The sequence below is a fragment of the Octopus bimaculoides genome, chromosome 5 (genome assembly GCF_046866305.1).
Source record: "Octopus bimaculoides isolate indiv1 chromosome 5, ASM4686630v1, whole genome shotgun sequence".
NCBI classification, from domain to species: Eukaryota; Metazoa; Mollusca; class Cephalopoda; order Octopoda; family Octopodidae; genus Octopus; species Octopus bimaculoides.
In genome coordinates this window covers 106,550,359-106,569,031 of record NC_142932.1, presented here as the reverse complement: position 1 = coordinate 106,569,031, position 18,673 = coordinate 106,550,359, and the positions used below count along the sequence as shown (strand labels likewise).

General features: G+C 37.3%; 1 protein-coding gene and 2 non-coding genes across 3 annotated transcripts in view; 2 read left to right on the top strand and 1 right to left on the bottom strand.

The window, feature by feature from the left end:
* Window positions 1–212: 212 nt before the first annotated feature.
* LOC106883585 (ankyrin repeat domain-containing protein 17) overlaps window positions 213–18,673 on the top strand; it is a 120,375-nt gene continuing 101,914 nt past the window's right edge. The window contains exon 1 of the mRNA XM_014934654.3: window positions 213–1,416. Within this exon, the coding sequence (XP_014790140.1) occupies window positions 682–1,416 (735 nt within the window). The 5' untranslated portion in view covers window positions 213–681. The remainder of the gene's footprint in view (window positions 1,417–18,673) is intronic.
* Window positions 17,785–17,905, bottom strand: LOC128247953 (U6atac minor spliceosomal RNA). The gene has a single exon (XR_008264289.1). It is a non-coding gene; the product is annotated as a U6atac minor spliceosomal RNA (small nuclear RNA).
* On the top strand, window positions 17,856–17,972 carry LOC128247954 (U6atac minor spliceosomal RNA). The gene has a single exon (XR_008264290.1). It is a non-coding gene; the product is annotated as a U6atac minor spliceosomal RNA (small nuclear RNA).

Sequence of the window (18,673 nt, the reverse complement as noted above, 5' to 3'; positions counted from 1 at the left end):
CTGGCAAATTCAGAAAAAGAGGTCAGATCAAAAACCTATAATGAAAACACCAAAACAGGGAAAATAACTGATAATTAAATGTAAATCTAATTGTGCGCGCGCGCGTGTGTATATATATATATATATATACATGTGTGTGTGTGTGTGTGTATATATGTAGTACTTTCGTGAACTTGCGCAGCGATAATCATCCGGGGTATTTGTATTATAGCACTTCGGTGATGGCGGTCAAGGAAAAAATTTATGTAACATTACCGAGTAACAAAAGACTATGAAATTTAATTTTACAGCTATTTCAAAATTTCATAATATTACCAACGCCAACTATATTGTATGTTGTTCAATATCTGAAAAGTAAGGGTCACGAAAGTTAGATAAATGCTCACTTATTCTTTCTTTGCCCACTTGCTATTATTATTGCACATAACCTAATATTGCTTTTTGAACTTTGCTAAAAAAAAACAAAAAAATATCATACTAACGTAAAATATTCTTTATTCAAGATACTAAACACTCTTACGTGTATTTATATATATATAGTTCTAATTTTCTTTCAATATACATATGTGTCAGTTGATTTACTAAGACACATATGAATGTATTTTAATATCTAAACACACCAGTTGTAACCTTATACACAAATCCACATTTATTGGGTATTTGTGTATAGACAATATTGAAATGGAACAGAATTCGGCCAAGTCCGGTACCAGCAAACACACATTTAACACTACAATTTCAACAAATGCATCTGCAACACTAGCAGCTTTGGTTTCAACACCAATCAAAGCCAGTGAGAACAGCACTACCTGTGATAAAAGTAAGAGTAATAAAACTGAACACAGTACTTTAGCTTGTTCTAGTGTTAATACTGGTAACGATAGCGATACTGGTGGTTTTCATACTGAAATGGAAGGAACTAGGAGAAACGGTAACAGAAAAAAGTGCAACAGAGAAGCAGTGGTGCAATCATCTGTGACCAATTCTACTGCTACACAGACTACTTCGTGTGCGTCTTCGAGTCACACATGTACTTACCCAGTTGTCACAAACAATATTACGTCCACTACAGTTATTTCTGGGGCGACTTCGACGACGACGACGACCTGCAAAAAAAGCAGTACAGCCATTTCAGGAGTTCCTGGGAATAGCAACATAAGCAACCACCTCCTTAGTAATTGCAGTGATAACAACGGCAGTGATATCTCATCGGTGAAATCACAAAAAACAATGAAGAGTACCCCCATCTTACGACTTGGGGGCTCTGCGACAGTAGCAAGGACTAAACGGACATCTCCATCATCACCGCCTTTCCCATCTTCTGTTGTTGTCGGTGGTGGTGGACACAGTACACATTCGACTCCTATCTTCGGACCTGCTGACATATCAACCAGCGATGATGATGAAATATCAGAGGTAAGGAACACATAATGATAACATCAACATCGGCTGGTACTGCCGTGGTTGCTGTAGCTGTTTGTCTCAGACAAATTCTTGGTGGATGAGTTGGAAATAAAAAGGGTCATGATATATAACCTATAATAATAATAATTTCCTCATTTTACAACCGATTTATTTGTGAATAGTTGTCAAACTTTGTGTGGTGTAGAAAATTTTCTTGTACTCCAATCCTTTCTGTATGTTAATACAATCGACAAATAATTAAATATTTGAATGACCAAGTGTGTTAATATAATTACGTGTTTAATTTACGTGGGAATATTCATTGACGTCTGTGATCTCACACCCATCTGCTTACACTTTTATCTTTGTCTATTCCCTTCCGAAAACAAAATTCCTCTTTGCACATTTACGGGGGGGGGGAATCCCTTTTAATCCTCTAATCTACATCCCATTGCGTATTAATTTTTCTCCTTGACATTTAGTTTCTCCCTCAACAATTTTGAAAAAAGAAAATCTAAAATGTTTTGATCACCTACTTGATATTAATAATTTCTATTAAAATCCAAACCTAGCATTTATTAGATAACATAAGCTAAAATTAACCTTGACTCCTGCAATCCTTAGGAAATAGTCATTTATCTATAGCGTTTTCACTTTAATATAGGACATCATTAAATTGTGATTCTGTCGATATATACTTTTTGTGTATACCATTCTGTTTAGAAAATCTGCTACCCCGCTTCTAATTAACTGATAATAAAATGCATTTCCAAACAAGGTATCTGTACGCTGACTAGCTACATTGTTATAATTCTCATGTAATTTCGTCAAGTTCCGAATTGTCAGAAATTGTTTGTTTGATTTGTGCTAATGGTAATAACTAGTCTCATTTATTTAGTTAACTAGGTCTGGTGGTTTTACAGAGAGGATGTTTATGAATTACCATTTCTATAGTTTCGGTATTTCAAGGTATCATCAAAGTTCTGCACGTGGGTACTGTGTCATCCTCCTTCAACTAGTCACCTTCATTTCAAACGCTACCCCTATATATATATATTTTTAAAATGCTAGTAACCATTTTGGGTTTTTTTTTTCGTGTTGTTATGAAGACCAGCTTTGTTAGCTGCTTCTATTGTCATGCGAGTAGACTGTCACCCATATATTACCACAGCTTCTGTATATTTTCTGACAGTAACACCCGTTATTTTCTCAATGATGTCCCTTGTTGCAGCAACCGCCATACTTCCCCAACCTCTGATGCAATTTGAGCTTCTGGAATTTAGTCACATGGACAACTGCTTATTTTATTGATCCTAGATTGTTCAATTCACCTAATACATCATTTTGGTTACACTAAATTTCATTTTTTTTGGAAGGATTGTTTAAAATATTACACACACATACATACATACTTACACACACACATACATATACATATATATATATATATATATGACTATATCTTTGTTCTGTTCGCTTTTCTGACCTGAGATTTGTAAACAAATTGCCAATATCAACTCCCTATTTAAAGACTATGTTTCATTGAAACTATTTTTTTTATCTATAAATTTATTTAGAAAGATGTTGTTTCATATTTTGTATATTTGTCCATTATTTTTTTTCAAACATCCATTCATAAAATTTAAACACTTTTACTTCCAGAATTATTTAGAAAAAACCACGTCATGATGGTTTCTCCATTTGGTTGATCAAATAAAATTTGTAGTCTTTCTCGAGTATGATTTAGGTTGAACTCTTTTAATAAATGTTTCTTTAGGGTTTAGTTGTCATTCGGATTTTTTTTCGAATAATAAAATATTTGATTTGATACAGTTTAAAATTTGTCTGCAGAATACCCCCTCTCCACTTTCATTTTGCAGCTTAGCTGGAACGAATTAAAAATACTTGTGGTTCTTTTTGAAATACGTCAGTTTAGTGCTATCATACGTAATGCGGTGAGAGAAAAAAAAATTCATAATACCTATGTGCTTTTAGTACTTTTAAATTCGGTAATTGGAATCTGATTAGAAAAATGTAAAGAGATCTAAGAGCTAAACAGACTCGTAAATGTGGTGGTTCTAATGAAGTTTGCCATTCAGTTCTAGAAGAGTGTTACGTATTCCAGATCGGGTGTTGATGTAGGTTGAAAAGTGTAGGTTAGAAATGTAGGAGTTAAATGTCTTGATGTCATGTCAAAATTGTAATGTGTGCTTTTTCCTGCATTAATCTTGCATTCTAGTTAATCAAAATCGTTTTACAATCTTGTAGGACTCATAGCTATCGATAAAACTAGAATATTAAGGTAACTGATATTTCTTACCATAGAACAATTCACGTGATGCTCAACTGTCCACATTTTTATTTACAAACAGTAAAGGAGACGAATTCATTTGCTTTATTGTGCTTTCTACTCTCACAGACGGTTTCTTCACATACAAAAGATATATTCTTTTAGATATTGTTTTTAGTTCTTGTGTATTAAATACAAAAGTGTTACTTGTAATGTTTATCTCCAAACAGTATGACTGATGCATTAAACACGTCCAGAATTTTTTTTCGTTGGTATTATTACTACCACTGATTAAAATAATAGCTATAATTTATATTTAGCTCAACGAAACTTGGTTTTGACTCCTTTCTTTCCTTAGATCCAGAAAAGCAATATGGACCCCCTCCCCCAAGCTTAATACTCTACAAAAGCACCATCATACATTACTGCCCTCACCAACATCTATCCGTACCATACCCGACAAATCCTCAACATCTCGTAAATGGGGAAAAAATATACTTCTAAAACCTAATAACAACTCCCCACAAAGCAATGTCGTGCACGTTCACAAGACCTCACTGCTTCCATCATGTCACATCCTCAGAAAACCCAGGAAGATTCATCCTTGATAATGTTAATCCATTCATTCCTTTTTCAATTCATAACCTGGGCATGGACTACTGCTCTCAGCTACCACCTTACCCTGAAATCTCACACAAACGATACATTAATGCTTTAATAACACAAATAAAAGCCTCTTGCTTCAGCCTGTTTACCCTTAATACTTATGCTTTTGACTCCTACTCAGATAAAAAAAAATCATAATACTGCCTTTAGAAACGATACGAAATGCACACTATCTATCGGCTTGCCAAGTTTATTTAGAATTCAATTACAACACATTTAGAATCCATTATCTCTATTATCAAGCATTACAAGGATCCTTCCTCTTTCTTTTTAACTTATACCAGTATATCTCTACAAAACACAGTTTCGTATGCAGTTGACACCACACCTCTCATTGCCATAACAGTACAATTGCTTCAGCTTTACATCAACTATCAAGAAAATTAGTTCCAAATGTTTTGACTAAAAACAGTAGCATCTGCCAAATCCACCAACTCGCTTCTGATCAGGATGTCCTATCATTCTTTAATATCTTGTAATCTGCACAAAGTCACCTCTCTCAATACTGCTCTCCTCTTAGTTGAGGGGTCTCGTCTTGCAAGTTATTTGGTGACCTTGTTGGTGCTGTGTAAAAAGCACCTAGTACACACTGTAAAATGGTTAGTGTTAGGAAGGGCATCCAGCTGTAGAAACCATGCTAACACAGACAGTATAGCTTAGTGCAGGCCTCTAGCTTGCCAGCACTTGTCAAACCATCTAACTATGCCAGCATGGAAAATGAACATTAAATAGTCATGATGATAATGATTAGAACATTGCATAGTATTCATTCTCACCCAGTTCTTAGTTTAAATCTTGTTGTGGTCTCTTTTCCATTCACCCTCTTAGGGTTAATAAGAAGTACCAATCCAGGGCAGTGGATTAGGAGAACTGTTGACATGTCAGACGGTATGGTTTGTAGTATTTGTTCTGGCTCTCTGTATTCCGAGTTCAAATCCTACCATAGCCTACTTGGCTGGTAGTCTTAATCCATTGGCCATCACTTGAGTTCGTGGGTGCTTTTAGCAAACTCCTATCTGTTGCACTACTTTCCTTCCTGACTAAAAGATAAAAAAGAAATCCACTAAAGAATAACAAATATAACCATTGCATTCTATAAGGAGCTCTGTGTGCAAACGAGGAATTGTAGTCAGAAAGCATTCTTATGCACCACGTTTAGCTAATAATGCATTAGATCTTTTATAGTTCTCTCTTATCTTCTCGGGGCTCTCAGCTGTGTCGCCATCAGCACTGTTGAAATAGATTTTCTATGGCCAGATGCTCTTTCTGATACCAACATCTGTTTCCAAGCAAAGTAATATTCCCCCCCCCCCCCCAGTCAGACTTGTTTTTATCAAAGATTGGAAACTCACTATCTTACTTGTATGATAGTAATGTTTGTTTACAATCATTATACGTCAAGACAAGGGTACACACACATACACACATATATGATGGGCTTTTTTGGGGTTTCCATCAACTAAATTCACTCTGAAGGCTTTGGTTAGCTCAGAACTATAGTAGAAGACACTTTCCCAAGGTGCCAAATCTAGGACCATATGGCTGGAAGCAAGCTTCTTAACCACACAGCCACACCTGTTCTTTCACAGAAAATTTATTAAGAACACGGCTTGTTACACACCACTGCACAATGAAAGAAAAATACTCAAAATAAAAGACTGCAAGCATGTGAAGAGCACAGCATGTTGCTATACCCATTAACATCCCAAATTATTTGTGTCACTACATGTTCAATCACCTTGAAATATCCCAGAGCATTACAACTCTGTACCTTACATTCAGTCCATATTAATGTAAAATGGATACACACAAAAATAACAGGCGAAGGCATGGCTGTGTGGTAAGAAGTTTCCTTCTTAGCCACATGGTTTTGGGTTCAGCCCCACTGCATGGCACCTTAGGCAAGAGTCTTCTACTATAGCCTTGGGCCAACCAAAGCCTTGAGTGGATTTGGGAGACGGAAACTACTATATATATATATATATATATATATATATATATATATACATATAAATTTGACATGGGCAATTCTTTCTTGTCTTGGGATTCAATATCAAACGGCTGGGTGGAACTGCATGAAAATTACACAGATATGTAGAATGATCCCGTGGTGATCCTGGGCTTTGTATTTTTTTCATAGCTCCCATGGTTACTGAGATAATCTATTATAATAATACTCTTGTATTTATGAATGAGAAGGGAAGGGGTGATAGATGAATAAAGAAGGAAGGAGTGATGTCATACTTGGTAGTAGGATGATGAAATTATATGCTGAAAAAAAAAAAAAATCAAACAGCGTTTCAACTCTGTGAATATATGTGTGTGTATGTAAAAGGATGAGTGTGTGCATGTGCAATGGAAGTGGGATGGTTCATCTTTGTTTGCTTAGTATTTAGGTTTATTCTTTGATTTGGTTGAATCTTTGTTTTTTTTTTTTGTTGGTTAGTTATTCTTAGCGTTTTGAAAGAAAAAGTCATTCTAAAATCGTTTTTTAATGTAAGCGTGCCCAAACAAGTTGAATGCTTACACAGAGCAGGTTTTACAGCCACATCATCCAAACGGACCAGGTGAAACTGGGCTTAGCTGCTAGTATATATATATATATATATATATATATATATATCTGTGTGTGTGTTTGTCTCCCATCACTGATTGACAACCAGTGTTCATATGTTTACATCCCTGTAAGTTAGTAGTTTGGCAAAAAAGAAAAAAAAAGCCCAATAGAATAAGTATAAGATTTAAAAAAGTACTGGGGTCAATTCATTCGGATAAAAACTCTTCAAAGCGGTACCCCAGCATGGCCACAGTCTAACTGAAACAAGTAAAAGATAAAAATATAAGTCCTCCAGACTGCTAGACTGCATACCATTTGGAGGTAAGCACAGAGAACATTGACTCCTCTGTTCTATCTGAAGCAGCCTTGCTCACACCTTCTGTGGTCACTACTAGAACTGACAAACATATAGAGTGGACCATGGAGAAATTCCAACGTACACAAGTGTGATACTGTGCTTCAGAACTGAAACTCTGCAGCTCAGAGAGCAAGTTTGGTTCTTAGCTGAGTGAAGGCATGTTATATCTGAAGTACTGGATCTGTAGGTTACATTAGCTACCTAATGTACTACTACATGCCAATCCCCTGCTCACTCAAGGCTGACTATAACTACAGCTATGACAACACTCGCTATAGTAATAAATTTATTTCATTTTTCCTTTATACAAAACAATTTCTATTACATTGGTTTCAGAGTATAATATCGTCAAAAGCAGGTGTAAATTTCTATCTTAATATGCATTTTATCTAGATTTTATGTAAACAATTAATATTCAAACCAAAATTGTGTTATTCACTTAGCCTAATTTATTTTCCCCTCAATAAACATTAGTAATCTGTTTAGTTATGTATATTGCTCTTCTGAATTTTAAAAATTTCATTATTAGTAATATTTCCAAAGCAGGCATTTAATACTTACTCCGTCTACACAAACTCATAATTAGTTCTAGGTGATGTCAGGAACTGACTGGTTGAGCCTTTTATTCCCCCTTCTACTACTACTTGTCAGCCAACTCCAACTGGTACACTATGAGGTTTCAGAACTCCATAGTGTTTTCATATAGCTAAAGTGAGTTGATGAATTGCAAGTTCTGTCGACTGGCAGTAATCTGCTAACTGGATAGGTTGATCCTAGACTGACTGTTGGCTGAAGAAGCTTTTCCGCCCAGACTGTCATGTAGTTTTGTTGAATGAAGATTAATATGCCAAACTTCACATCTCCCATGCTGTTCCGCATGACTTTGCTGTGACCCTGGTTTGGGGATTATACATCATGGAAGTTAACTATATATATATACACAATTGGATGGCTGTTGACTCAATTGAATTCATCCACCCTTTGATGGGTTTTGTTTTTCATTCCACTGGGTGTCCAAATCACCCTCCTCACCAAACAAGCTTGCTAGTTTAGTTGCTGACAACCCAATCATGCAACAGGTGTGTGTACTGGTTACACGTTACCAGTAGCTTTACAGAGATTCATTTCTGTCATCGACTGACACCTTACATCACTGGATCTTTCTTTTTTGCTAGATGGAAGTGAGCTGAGCTGTTGCACTATGAAGCTTTGCCTTTCAACCATCTTATAATAATTCTGCTTGTCACTCTGTTACTTAGCTTGTCCATAATGCTTCCACGTGATTAGTTGAAGGGGGAGGGAGGGATGGGGGCGGTGAGAGGTGGAGGTGGTGGTAAGTGTAATATGTAATTTTTTTTTTGTTTTTGAATTAATTTTTTTTCATTCGTTACTTAGCCCATCTGTAATACTTTCAGGTGATTAGTTGAAGGGAAGGTGAAGAGCGAAAGAAAGGGTAAGGCAAAGCGGGAGAGTGTGGTGTATTATTAAGTCTATAAAATTGTGCATAAAGTGTATATATAAAGTGCATTAAGTAATCATAGTGTTCCGATTTCCTTCACTTTTCAGTGATAAGCAGATGAGCGACTATCTTTTGATACAGATACAACACAGGCTACGCTTTCAGGTTTTTTGAATAAAGTTATCAGAAGTAACCCATTAAGTTTACCATTAATTCCATGAAATATTCACAGGTCCCGCTAGTTCTTAATTATGCTGTTAACTTTCTACTGTACAATCTAGTTCACATTGTATTTCCAGTTCACTGATTGTCTGACTACTACAGAGATTACAGATGGTCTATTTATGCTTCATTTGCTCCTACTTTTATATATCAATTAAATTCTATTTCTTAAATGTTCTTCATATTTCAAGTGCTGCAAATTTGTTCAAAGTATTTTTTGCAATTTTTTTGTTTCTAAAATATTATTCATCGTAACAGGTCCACATTAGGAAATAATGGTTTTAAATTTTGGTACAAGGCCAGGAATGTTAGTGGGAAGCAAGTGGTCAATTACATTGATCCCAGTACGTGACTGATACTTTAATTAACTCTACTAGAATGAAAGACAAGCTAGATTCTGGAAGGATTTGAGCTCAGAATGTAGAGAGTGGGAAGAAATGGTGTTAAGCATTTTGTCTGTTGTTCTAACAATTCTGCCAGCTTGTCTCCTTACATTAGGAAATAATGAGTTCTGTTTTCCCAGCTATATAGTTTAGGATTTTTGTCCCACTGTGTGGCACCCTGGACAAGTGTCCACTACTGTATTCCTAGGTGACCAAAGCCTTGTGAGTGCATTTGGTAGATGGAAACTAAAACTAGCCTTATGTATGTGTATGTATAATGTGTGTGTGTCCTTGTCTTGTTATCGTGTGATTGCTGTAAATGTATGTTATTCATTTCGAGTATTCTACAAAAACGTCTAACCATGGGGAAATATTGCTTTGCTTGGAAACTGGTATGGGTTGGCAACAGGAAGGGTGTCCGTCTGTAAAAAGTCTGCCTCAGTAAAATCCAAGCATGGAAAAGTAAACATTAAAATGATAACAATATTGGAATAGAGTGTAGTTTTCATTGTCCCTAGTATACTGAACAGTGAAGGCACATGGCTTAGTGGTTAGGGCATTCGGCTCATGATTGTAAGGTCGTGAGTTCAGTTCCCGGCAACACATTGTGTCCTTGAGCAAGACACTTTATTTCACATTGCTCCAATCCACTCAGCTGGCAAAAATGAGTAGTACCTGTATTTCAAAGGGCCAGCCTTGTAACGCTGAGTCTCCCTGAGAGCTACGTTAGCGGTACACGTGTCTGTGGATTGCTCAGTCACTTGCAAGTTAATTTCATGAGCAGGCTGTTCCATTGATCGTATCAGCTGGGACCCTCATCATCGTAACCGATGGAGTGCTCCTATTAGTATACTGAACAACTAGCCAAATGGGTTTGTAGTTCAGATTCTGTCACCAGCATTGTCTTTGTGGCTGAGACAAATCTCCAAAGGTCCAGTTCACCTAAATAGTAAATATGTATTATGGGATAGGAACAATTTGTTGCAAGTAGTGATTGCACTGTACTCTTATGCTGATTGGGTATAGGTCTTAGCTTTAATGGTTAAATGCTTTTATTACAATAACCCCTGAAGAGGTAATTATAACTTATGTTTCAGTTAAATTAACTGAAGTAATGTTCTTTGTTGAATTAACTCATAAAATATTAGTCCCAGAATTTGAACCAGTAACTTACAAAGAAACCTATTTTTATCTGATATATTTTTAGAGTTTAAAGTAATGGTATTTAAACTGGATGGTATGCCACCATGGAGTTGTATTAAGGCTTCTGAGGTGTGAAATGAGAACACATGAATGATTGTAGTCTTGGGAAAATTTAATCTTAGTAAAGTTGGTGTAGGTGTAAACATAAATTGAAAACTAATGTAGCAGGTGTCCATATAGCAGGCTATGTTATATAAATATTTACACATGTGATTTCAGCAAAAACAAAATGCAAAATATTTCCAAAGTTAAGATATATTTATAAAGAAAATTAATGTGAAAGATGTATTTCTTGAAATTATATGTAAAATTGAAGGCATATTCATTTGTTGGTACTAAGGAAAATATAAGACACATATTGCTAACTTTCAAACAAACATAAATTGTTTTTCAGATAAATTTCTGTGACTGATTTTTCTCCAGACACTAAAATATGAATCTTATGAGAAAGGGTGCACTGATTTTGGGTTCAGTCTCACTGTGTTGAATCTTGGCAATGTCTTTGGCTATTACTCCAAGCCAACCAGTTCCTTGTGAATGGAGGCTATAACTCCAAGCCAACCAATTCTCTGTGAATGGAAACTGTGAGGAAGCCCATCATGTGTGTGTGTCTTTGTGTTTCTCTGCCACCTCCACTTGACAGCTGGTGTTGGTTTGTTTATGTCCCTATATCATAATGGTTTAGCAAAAGAGACTGATAGAATGAGTACCAAACTTTAAAAAATAAGTACTGAGGCCAATTTGCTTGACTAAACTCTTGAAGGTGATGCCTAGTATAGCTGCAGTCCGACTGAAACAAAGTAAACAGTAAAATATAAAAGAGTTTTAGAAGTATGCAATTCATCATCATCATCGTTTAATGTCCGCTTTCTATGCTAGCATGGGTTGGACGATTCGACTGAGGACTGGCGAACCAGATGGCTACACCAGGCTCCAATCTGATCTGGCAGAGTTTCTACAGTTGGATGCCCTTCCTAACGCCAACTACTCTGAGAGTGTAGTGGGTGCTTTTACGTGCCACCAGCACGAGGGCCAGTCAGGCGGTACTGGCAATGGCCACGCTCAAAATGGTGTTTTTCACATGCCACCTGCGCAGGAACCTGTCCAGTGGCACTGGCAACAACCTCGCTTGAATGTCTTCATGTGCCACTGGCACAAGTGCCAGTAAAGCGACGCTGGTAATGATCACGCTCAAATGGTGCTATTTACGTGCCACTGGCATGGAAGCCAGACAGCTGCTCTGGCAATGATCACGCTTGGACGGTGCTGTTAGCACTCCACTGGTACAGGTGCCAGTCATCGAATTTAGTTCAATTTCAATTTCAATTATGAAAAGATATTTATATTTTTTAAACCATTCAATTTCAAATTTTTTTTTTTAAAGTTTTTTTTTTCTAGGGAAATAATTCATTAATATGTTTTTTAAGTGTGATGTTTAAAAAGATGAATTTTGAAATAGGTTTGGGTTTAATCAGTTTTGTGTGTGTGTTGTGAGCAAAATGGTTGGTAGTGTGTACCTTGTCATAACTACCACATTATATCCACTCTGGACAAATGAGTCCACCTTAAGTAGGCACTGCATAATGGATTTAGCTTTTTTCCCCTGCTTTCCTGGACTTGGGCAATAGGAAATCACTTTAATCATTAACAGAACATCATTGATGCTCAAATGATCTATTGAGCTTCAGGAATAATGACTATCACCCCCACATAATAAATTATATTATTTAGGGTCTCAAGCAATTTTTCATACCTCTACAGAAGCTAGATGATCATTAAAAGATAATGAACCACTGATTTATGGAGTGAGTAAAGCAGTGTTACTAATTTGTTTATTTATGAGTAAATGGGCAGTTTACAGTTCTTGCAAACAACCCAGTCTGGTGAGGTTTATGCTGTTGGTGTTCAGTTTGAACTTAAGTAAAGTAATGCTTGTTGGATGAAAAATGTAGGCAAGGAAGTTATTTTAGACAGTTGCTGTTCTAGGGTAGAAAGATCAAAGTGTGTAGTCTGTGATCTGCTGAATGAAATGACTATCCTTTTTAAATATAACACATTGATTGTGCCCTGCCTTGTAGTTTGACTTGAGATGGGATACAGGGTAACAGTTAGAGTATGGAGGAATCATATTTGTTATCGAATTAGATTCGTATGATTGGAGATTTTGATTGAAGTTAGCGCAAAATAATGTCTAATTTCATAGAGATGACATGATTAGAATTAGTTGCCTTCAGCTATTTTGGCAGATCTACACTGGATCTGTTAGTGAATATATGATGTGTTGTGTTTTAGAGTGATTCTAATGTGCCTAAGTAATTGATTGAGTTGTTTCTGTATTTGTGTTGGTTTAAATATTACAGTCTAGTCTTTGATTTTTAAAGTACTTTGTTTTATCATTGTTGATAATCAATGGATATGTTTACTTAGATAGCCTGTTATTGTAAGTGTTGATTTCACATTTTGTAAGTTATTTCTTTTTTATCCTATTTTGATTAGGTGAAAGACCCCCAGGTTGTATTAGGCTTAGCTCATGTTAGACATGCCATATCACTTGTAAATTAAGTTCTGTTAGCAGTCAATGTCAAGAAAAGATCAGGTGGTTCTTTCTTTATTTGCATTTAATAGAAACATGGATTGAAGCGAGTGTTTGACAATGGATGTTGTTTCTGTCACAAATCATTACCGTAGTCATACTGATATAGATTTTTCTCTTGACAAAATGTGTTCTCTTAGAACATTAGACAACACAAAACAATGGTTGTTGTAGGTATTGAACTTGTGATATTAAAAAAAAAAAAGAGCATTCAAGAATTAAAAGGAATATGCTTTACACTCTATGTTCTGTGCCTTACAGCTCCTGTCATAAGCATTATAAGTTTGTTGTTGGCACTCCGTTGCTTACGACATCGAGGGTTCCAGTTAATCCGATCAACGGAACAGCCTGCTCGTGAAATTAACGTGCAAATGGCTGAGCACTCCACAGACACGTGTACCCTTAACGAGTTCTCAGGGATATTCAGCGTGACAGTGTGACAAGGTTGGCCCGTAGAAAAACAGGCACAACAGAAGCAGAAAGTAAGAGTGAGAGAAAGTTGTGGTGAAACAGTACAGCAGGGTTTGCCACCATCCCCTGCCGGAGCCTTGTGGAGCTTTAGGTGTTTTCGCTCAATAAACACTAACAATGCCTGGTCTGGGAATCGAAACCGCGATCCTATTATCGCGAGTCTGCTGCCCTAACCACTCAGCCATTGCGCCTCCACTATAAGTTTGTACTAATGATCTATAATGGATATAAGTATGGGTGAATGGTTTAGGAGTATACTTTTTCAATCATGAGGTCCTGGTTTCAATTCCACTGCATGGCATCTTGGGCAATACCTAATCTTATATTATTTTGAGAAAAATTGGGCAATGAAAACTGTTTGGCAGCTTCCTGGGTGGATTATACCTGTAATTTACATGCTGTCATGCTGATTCTGCTTGAGACTTATCTTATGAATGCATGTGGGATAATACTGTGCTATAGATACATTAATTCAATGAATAGTCTGTTCTGTTAATCAAACAGTTGCGATATTCGTTTTTGAAACCAACAGAAATCCATGCATAATAATAATCATCATCATGTAACACGTTTTCCATGCTGGCGTGGATTGGACGGTTTGACCTGAGCTGGTAAGCAGGAGAGCTGCACCAGATTTCAGTCTGATTTGGTTTGCGGTTCTATGACTGGATGCCCTTTCTTAATGCCAACCATTTTACAATGTGCTGGGTGCTATTGTGGCACCAACACAGGAGCTTTTTACATGGCACCAGCATAAGGCTCTTGCAGGCCAATCCTCTTTGGCAGGGGGAGCAGCATTAGCAATTCTGCTGTGGAGGATGGGTCTTCTTGAGTACAGCAAGGTGTCAGACATCTCATTTCTATGTTAATTTATTTGTTTTGTGCACATTAGTTCAGCATCATGTGGTTTTGGGTTCAATCCCTAGCACCTTGGGCAATGCCTTCTACTATAGCCCCAGGCCGATCAATGCCATTAACAGATTTGATAAAAGAAAACTATGTTGAAGCCTCTCTCTGTGTGTGTGTATATATGATGATGGTGATATATATATATATATATATATAAATAAATAAATGTGGAGGTGCAGTGGCCCACTGGTTACGGCAGTGGACTCGCGGTCGTAGGATCATAGTTTCGCTTCCCAGGCCAAGTGTTGTGAGTGTTTGAGTGTAAACACCTAAAGCTCCGCAAAGCTCTGGCAGGGGTGGGGATGGGGTGGCAAACCCTGCTGTACTCTTTCACTACAACTTTCTCTCGCTCTTTCTTCCTGTTTCTGTTGCACATGTGTCATGCTGAATCTCCCTGAGAACTACGTTAAGGGTACATGTGTCTGTGGAGTGCTGAGCCACTTGCATGTTAATTTCACAAGCAGGCTGTTCTGTTGATCAGATCAACTGGAACCCTCGTCGTTGTAACTGACGGAGTGCCATGACATAAATAAATATGTATGTTTGTGTGTGCCCCCCCCCCTCCCTGCACATAACAACTACTGTTGGTTTCTTTGTGTCACCATAACTAAGCGGTTTGGCAAAGGAAACTAAAAACTGATAGAATAAGTACCAGACTTTAAAAAAATAAAAAAGTACTGGGATCGATTCATTTGACTAAAAACCAACCCCTAGCATGTCCACAGTTCAATGATGACTGAAACAAAAGAAATGGAAAATATGCATATTAACTTTCCATTTTTGTGCTTATTGACGAAAGAATATTTCTGAACACCTAAAAATTGTGGGAGAGAAAATGCTCCCTTAGTTATGTGAATATCACTATTTCCAACTGGTTCCTATACTGCAGGTGACTGTTTGACCAGGTAACTAATAAATATTCTATTACACTGCAGTGGGCTGTGTTTAGTAGAACCCCTGAGATTTTTTAACAGAAGCTCCTCATTTGATGAACACTTTTTTAGTGTGCCAGTTGACATATCTTCTGGTTTTATATTTTGTTTTATTAGTGACATACTTTTTTTTATTATTCCTGGCTGTTTTCATTATCATCATTACGTCCACTTTTCTATGCTCACATGGGTTTGATGGAATTTGTTGAGGTGGATTTCCTATGGCCTGGTGCTCTTCTTGTCACATGTTTCTAAGTAAGGTAATATTTCCCCATGACTAGAAGATTAGGAATAAAGGACTCTGCTTGTATGACAGTAACATTCATAACTATCAAGGAGACAAACACCACACACACACACACTTCTTTCAGTTTTTGTCTACTAAATCCACTTAAGACTTTGGTTGGCCTGAGGCTATAGTAAAAGACATTTGCCCAAGGTGCCATGCAGTGGGAGTGAACCCGAAATCATATGATTGACAAGTAGACTTCCTACCACACAGTCATGCCTGCACCTATGCAAATATTCTTTAGGGAACTAAGTATCTTTTCTAGAACTGAGTCAATATCAGACCCGATGTTTCCAAAGACACAGAATCCTTTACAAAATATTTAATGTTTCGAAACACTGCAACCAAGAAACCCATTTGTGTTGAATAGAAGTTGTAGAGGGCCTACAGCAATATTTTGTGGGTACTGCTAACATTAGCTTCCTTATTATGTTGTTTACCTACTTAATAAAATGTCTTACATCACTGAGAAATTTTGAATTGTGATTTAGAAGAACTCTTTTTTTTTTTTGTGAAACTGTGTTGGTTACTTCAGATTAAATTGACTTTTACAATCACTTTGTTACTGTGGTCCATGTTTCAACAAGAAACCAGACCATTTCTGTTAACATTTTACCAAATCCATGGATTTTTTAACTATAAGTTTGTTTCCACTGTTTCACTTTTATTTTTTTAATGTAATCACAAATTTGCCATTTGAGATATTGACTTCAACTGAGTAGTCTGTTTGGATTTTGCCTATTGCTCCAGAATGGTTTTGATTTCTCTTGTTTTTAATGTCAGAGAAGAATTGCTTTTTATTTTTTGTTTGTTTCTTGTTTTGATAAAATGCTCATAAATCCACCAAAAATTACACCTTCAGTATATAGAAGCATCTTCTATTACAACCTTGTGTCTACTCAGTTCTCAACTAATCAATATTTGCATTCTCTTGTTTAAAACATTAAGTGATTGAGGAGTACATTGTCAGATATGGAATCATCTCCTAATATAATAATGAGAGTAGTGTTTTTATATATTCGTATATATATATATATATATATATATATATCATCATCATCATCATCATCATCGTTTAACGTCCGCTTTCCATGCTAGCATGGGTTGGACGATTTGACTGAGGACTGGTGAAACCGGATGGCAACACCAGGCTCCAGTCTGATTTGGCAGAGTTTCTACAGCTGGATGCCCTTCCTAACGCCAACCACTCAGAGAGTGTAGTGGTTGCTTTTACGTGTCACCCGCACGAAAACGGCCACGCTCGAAATGGTGTCTTTTATGTGCCACCCGCACAAGCCAGTCCAGGGGCACTGGCAACGATCTCGCTCGAAAATCCTACAGGAGCCAGTCAGGCGGTACTGGCAACGGCCACGCTCAAAATGATGACAAGCAAAAGCGAAATTGTGATGGCACCTGTGCCCAGCGTCGCCTTTCTGGCACTTGTGCCCGCGGCATGTGTAAGGACTTTCGAGTGAGATCGTTGCCAGCGCCCCTGGACTGGCTCTTGTGCGGGTGGCACATAAAACACACCATTTTGAGCGTGGCTGTTGCCAGTACCGACTGACTGGCCTTCGTGCCGGTGGCATGTAAAAAGCACCCACTACACTCTTAGAGTGGTTGGCGTTAGGAAGGGCATCCAGCTGTAGAAACTCTGCCAAATCAGATTGGAGCCTGGTGTAGCCATCTGGTTTCACCAGTCCTCGGTCAAATCGTCCAACCCATGCTAGCATGGAAAGCGGATGTTAAACGACGATGATGATGATGATGATATATATATATATATATATCCAAGAAAGTTAGGGGTTGTGAATCCAACCCACTAAGGGATAATATCTATCCAATATACTGCCGGAAGAATACCCAATTATTATTACACTAGAGTTTTTCCTTCGTATTACCAAGTGCAATAAATGGGTGCGGGTAAAAGGATATTTTACCCTTAATTTATGTAGCAATAAGAAAATGGAGGGGAATAGGTGGTATTTATCAACTTGCAGACATTGTATTGTGTCAATTTACTTGTTTATTTGTTAACTAAGAGGAAATTATAACAACAATAAGTTGCTCTAAAGTAGAGAGCAATGCCCATATGTGTCAGAAAGATCCATGGATCTCTTCCGTCCTTGTCAAGGGGAGTGCTAACCATAGCACTCCCCTTGACAAGGACAGAAGAGATCAATGGATCTTTCTGACACATATGGGCATTGCTCTCTACTTTAGAGCAACCTATTTTTGTTATTATTGTCCTCTTAGTTTTTTAACTGTATTTATTTCCATATACAACATTATAAGCAACAAACTTTTGTCAGGATATTGCATAGGAAGAGTATGTAGAAAATCGTAGTAAGTATATTTAGGTATTAGTGTAGTGGTTTAATCATTATTTTAGGTTAGCAAAATATTGCATCAGAAATCAAACAACATTTTTTGCTAGACATCACAAGCTTGGTAGATATCAAATTTTGTTCGGGGGCCGAGGGCTGAATAATTTTTCCTGGAAGGCTAGACCAGGGCTAGAGGCTTTAAATTGCTGACTGTTGGTTCATATGACAGATATAGTTTGTAAAGACATTAACCTTATTATAGGTTTCAGCTTTATGAATATATTAAATATGGTAACAATCATCATCGTCATCATCATGTGTTTTAAATCTGGGTTTTGTCCCCATTAATGGGGGTGCCCGGATCTACCTCATTGCCATAGCAACTGCCCTCGCACCATCTCGCCATCTTGCCCGGTTTTGGGCATCCTCCTTTTTCAAACCAACCCACCCAATCTCCTCCTCCACCTGTCCCCTCCACCTGTCCCCTCCACCTGTCCCCTCCACCTGTCCCCTCCACCTTTTCCTCAGTCTACCTCGCTTTCGCATTCCATTTACCTCAAATGCAATCACCCTCCTCAGAACATGCCCATGCCAACCATTCTATCGATTCCTC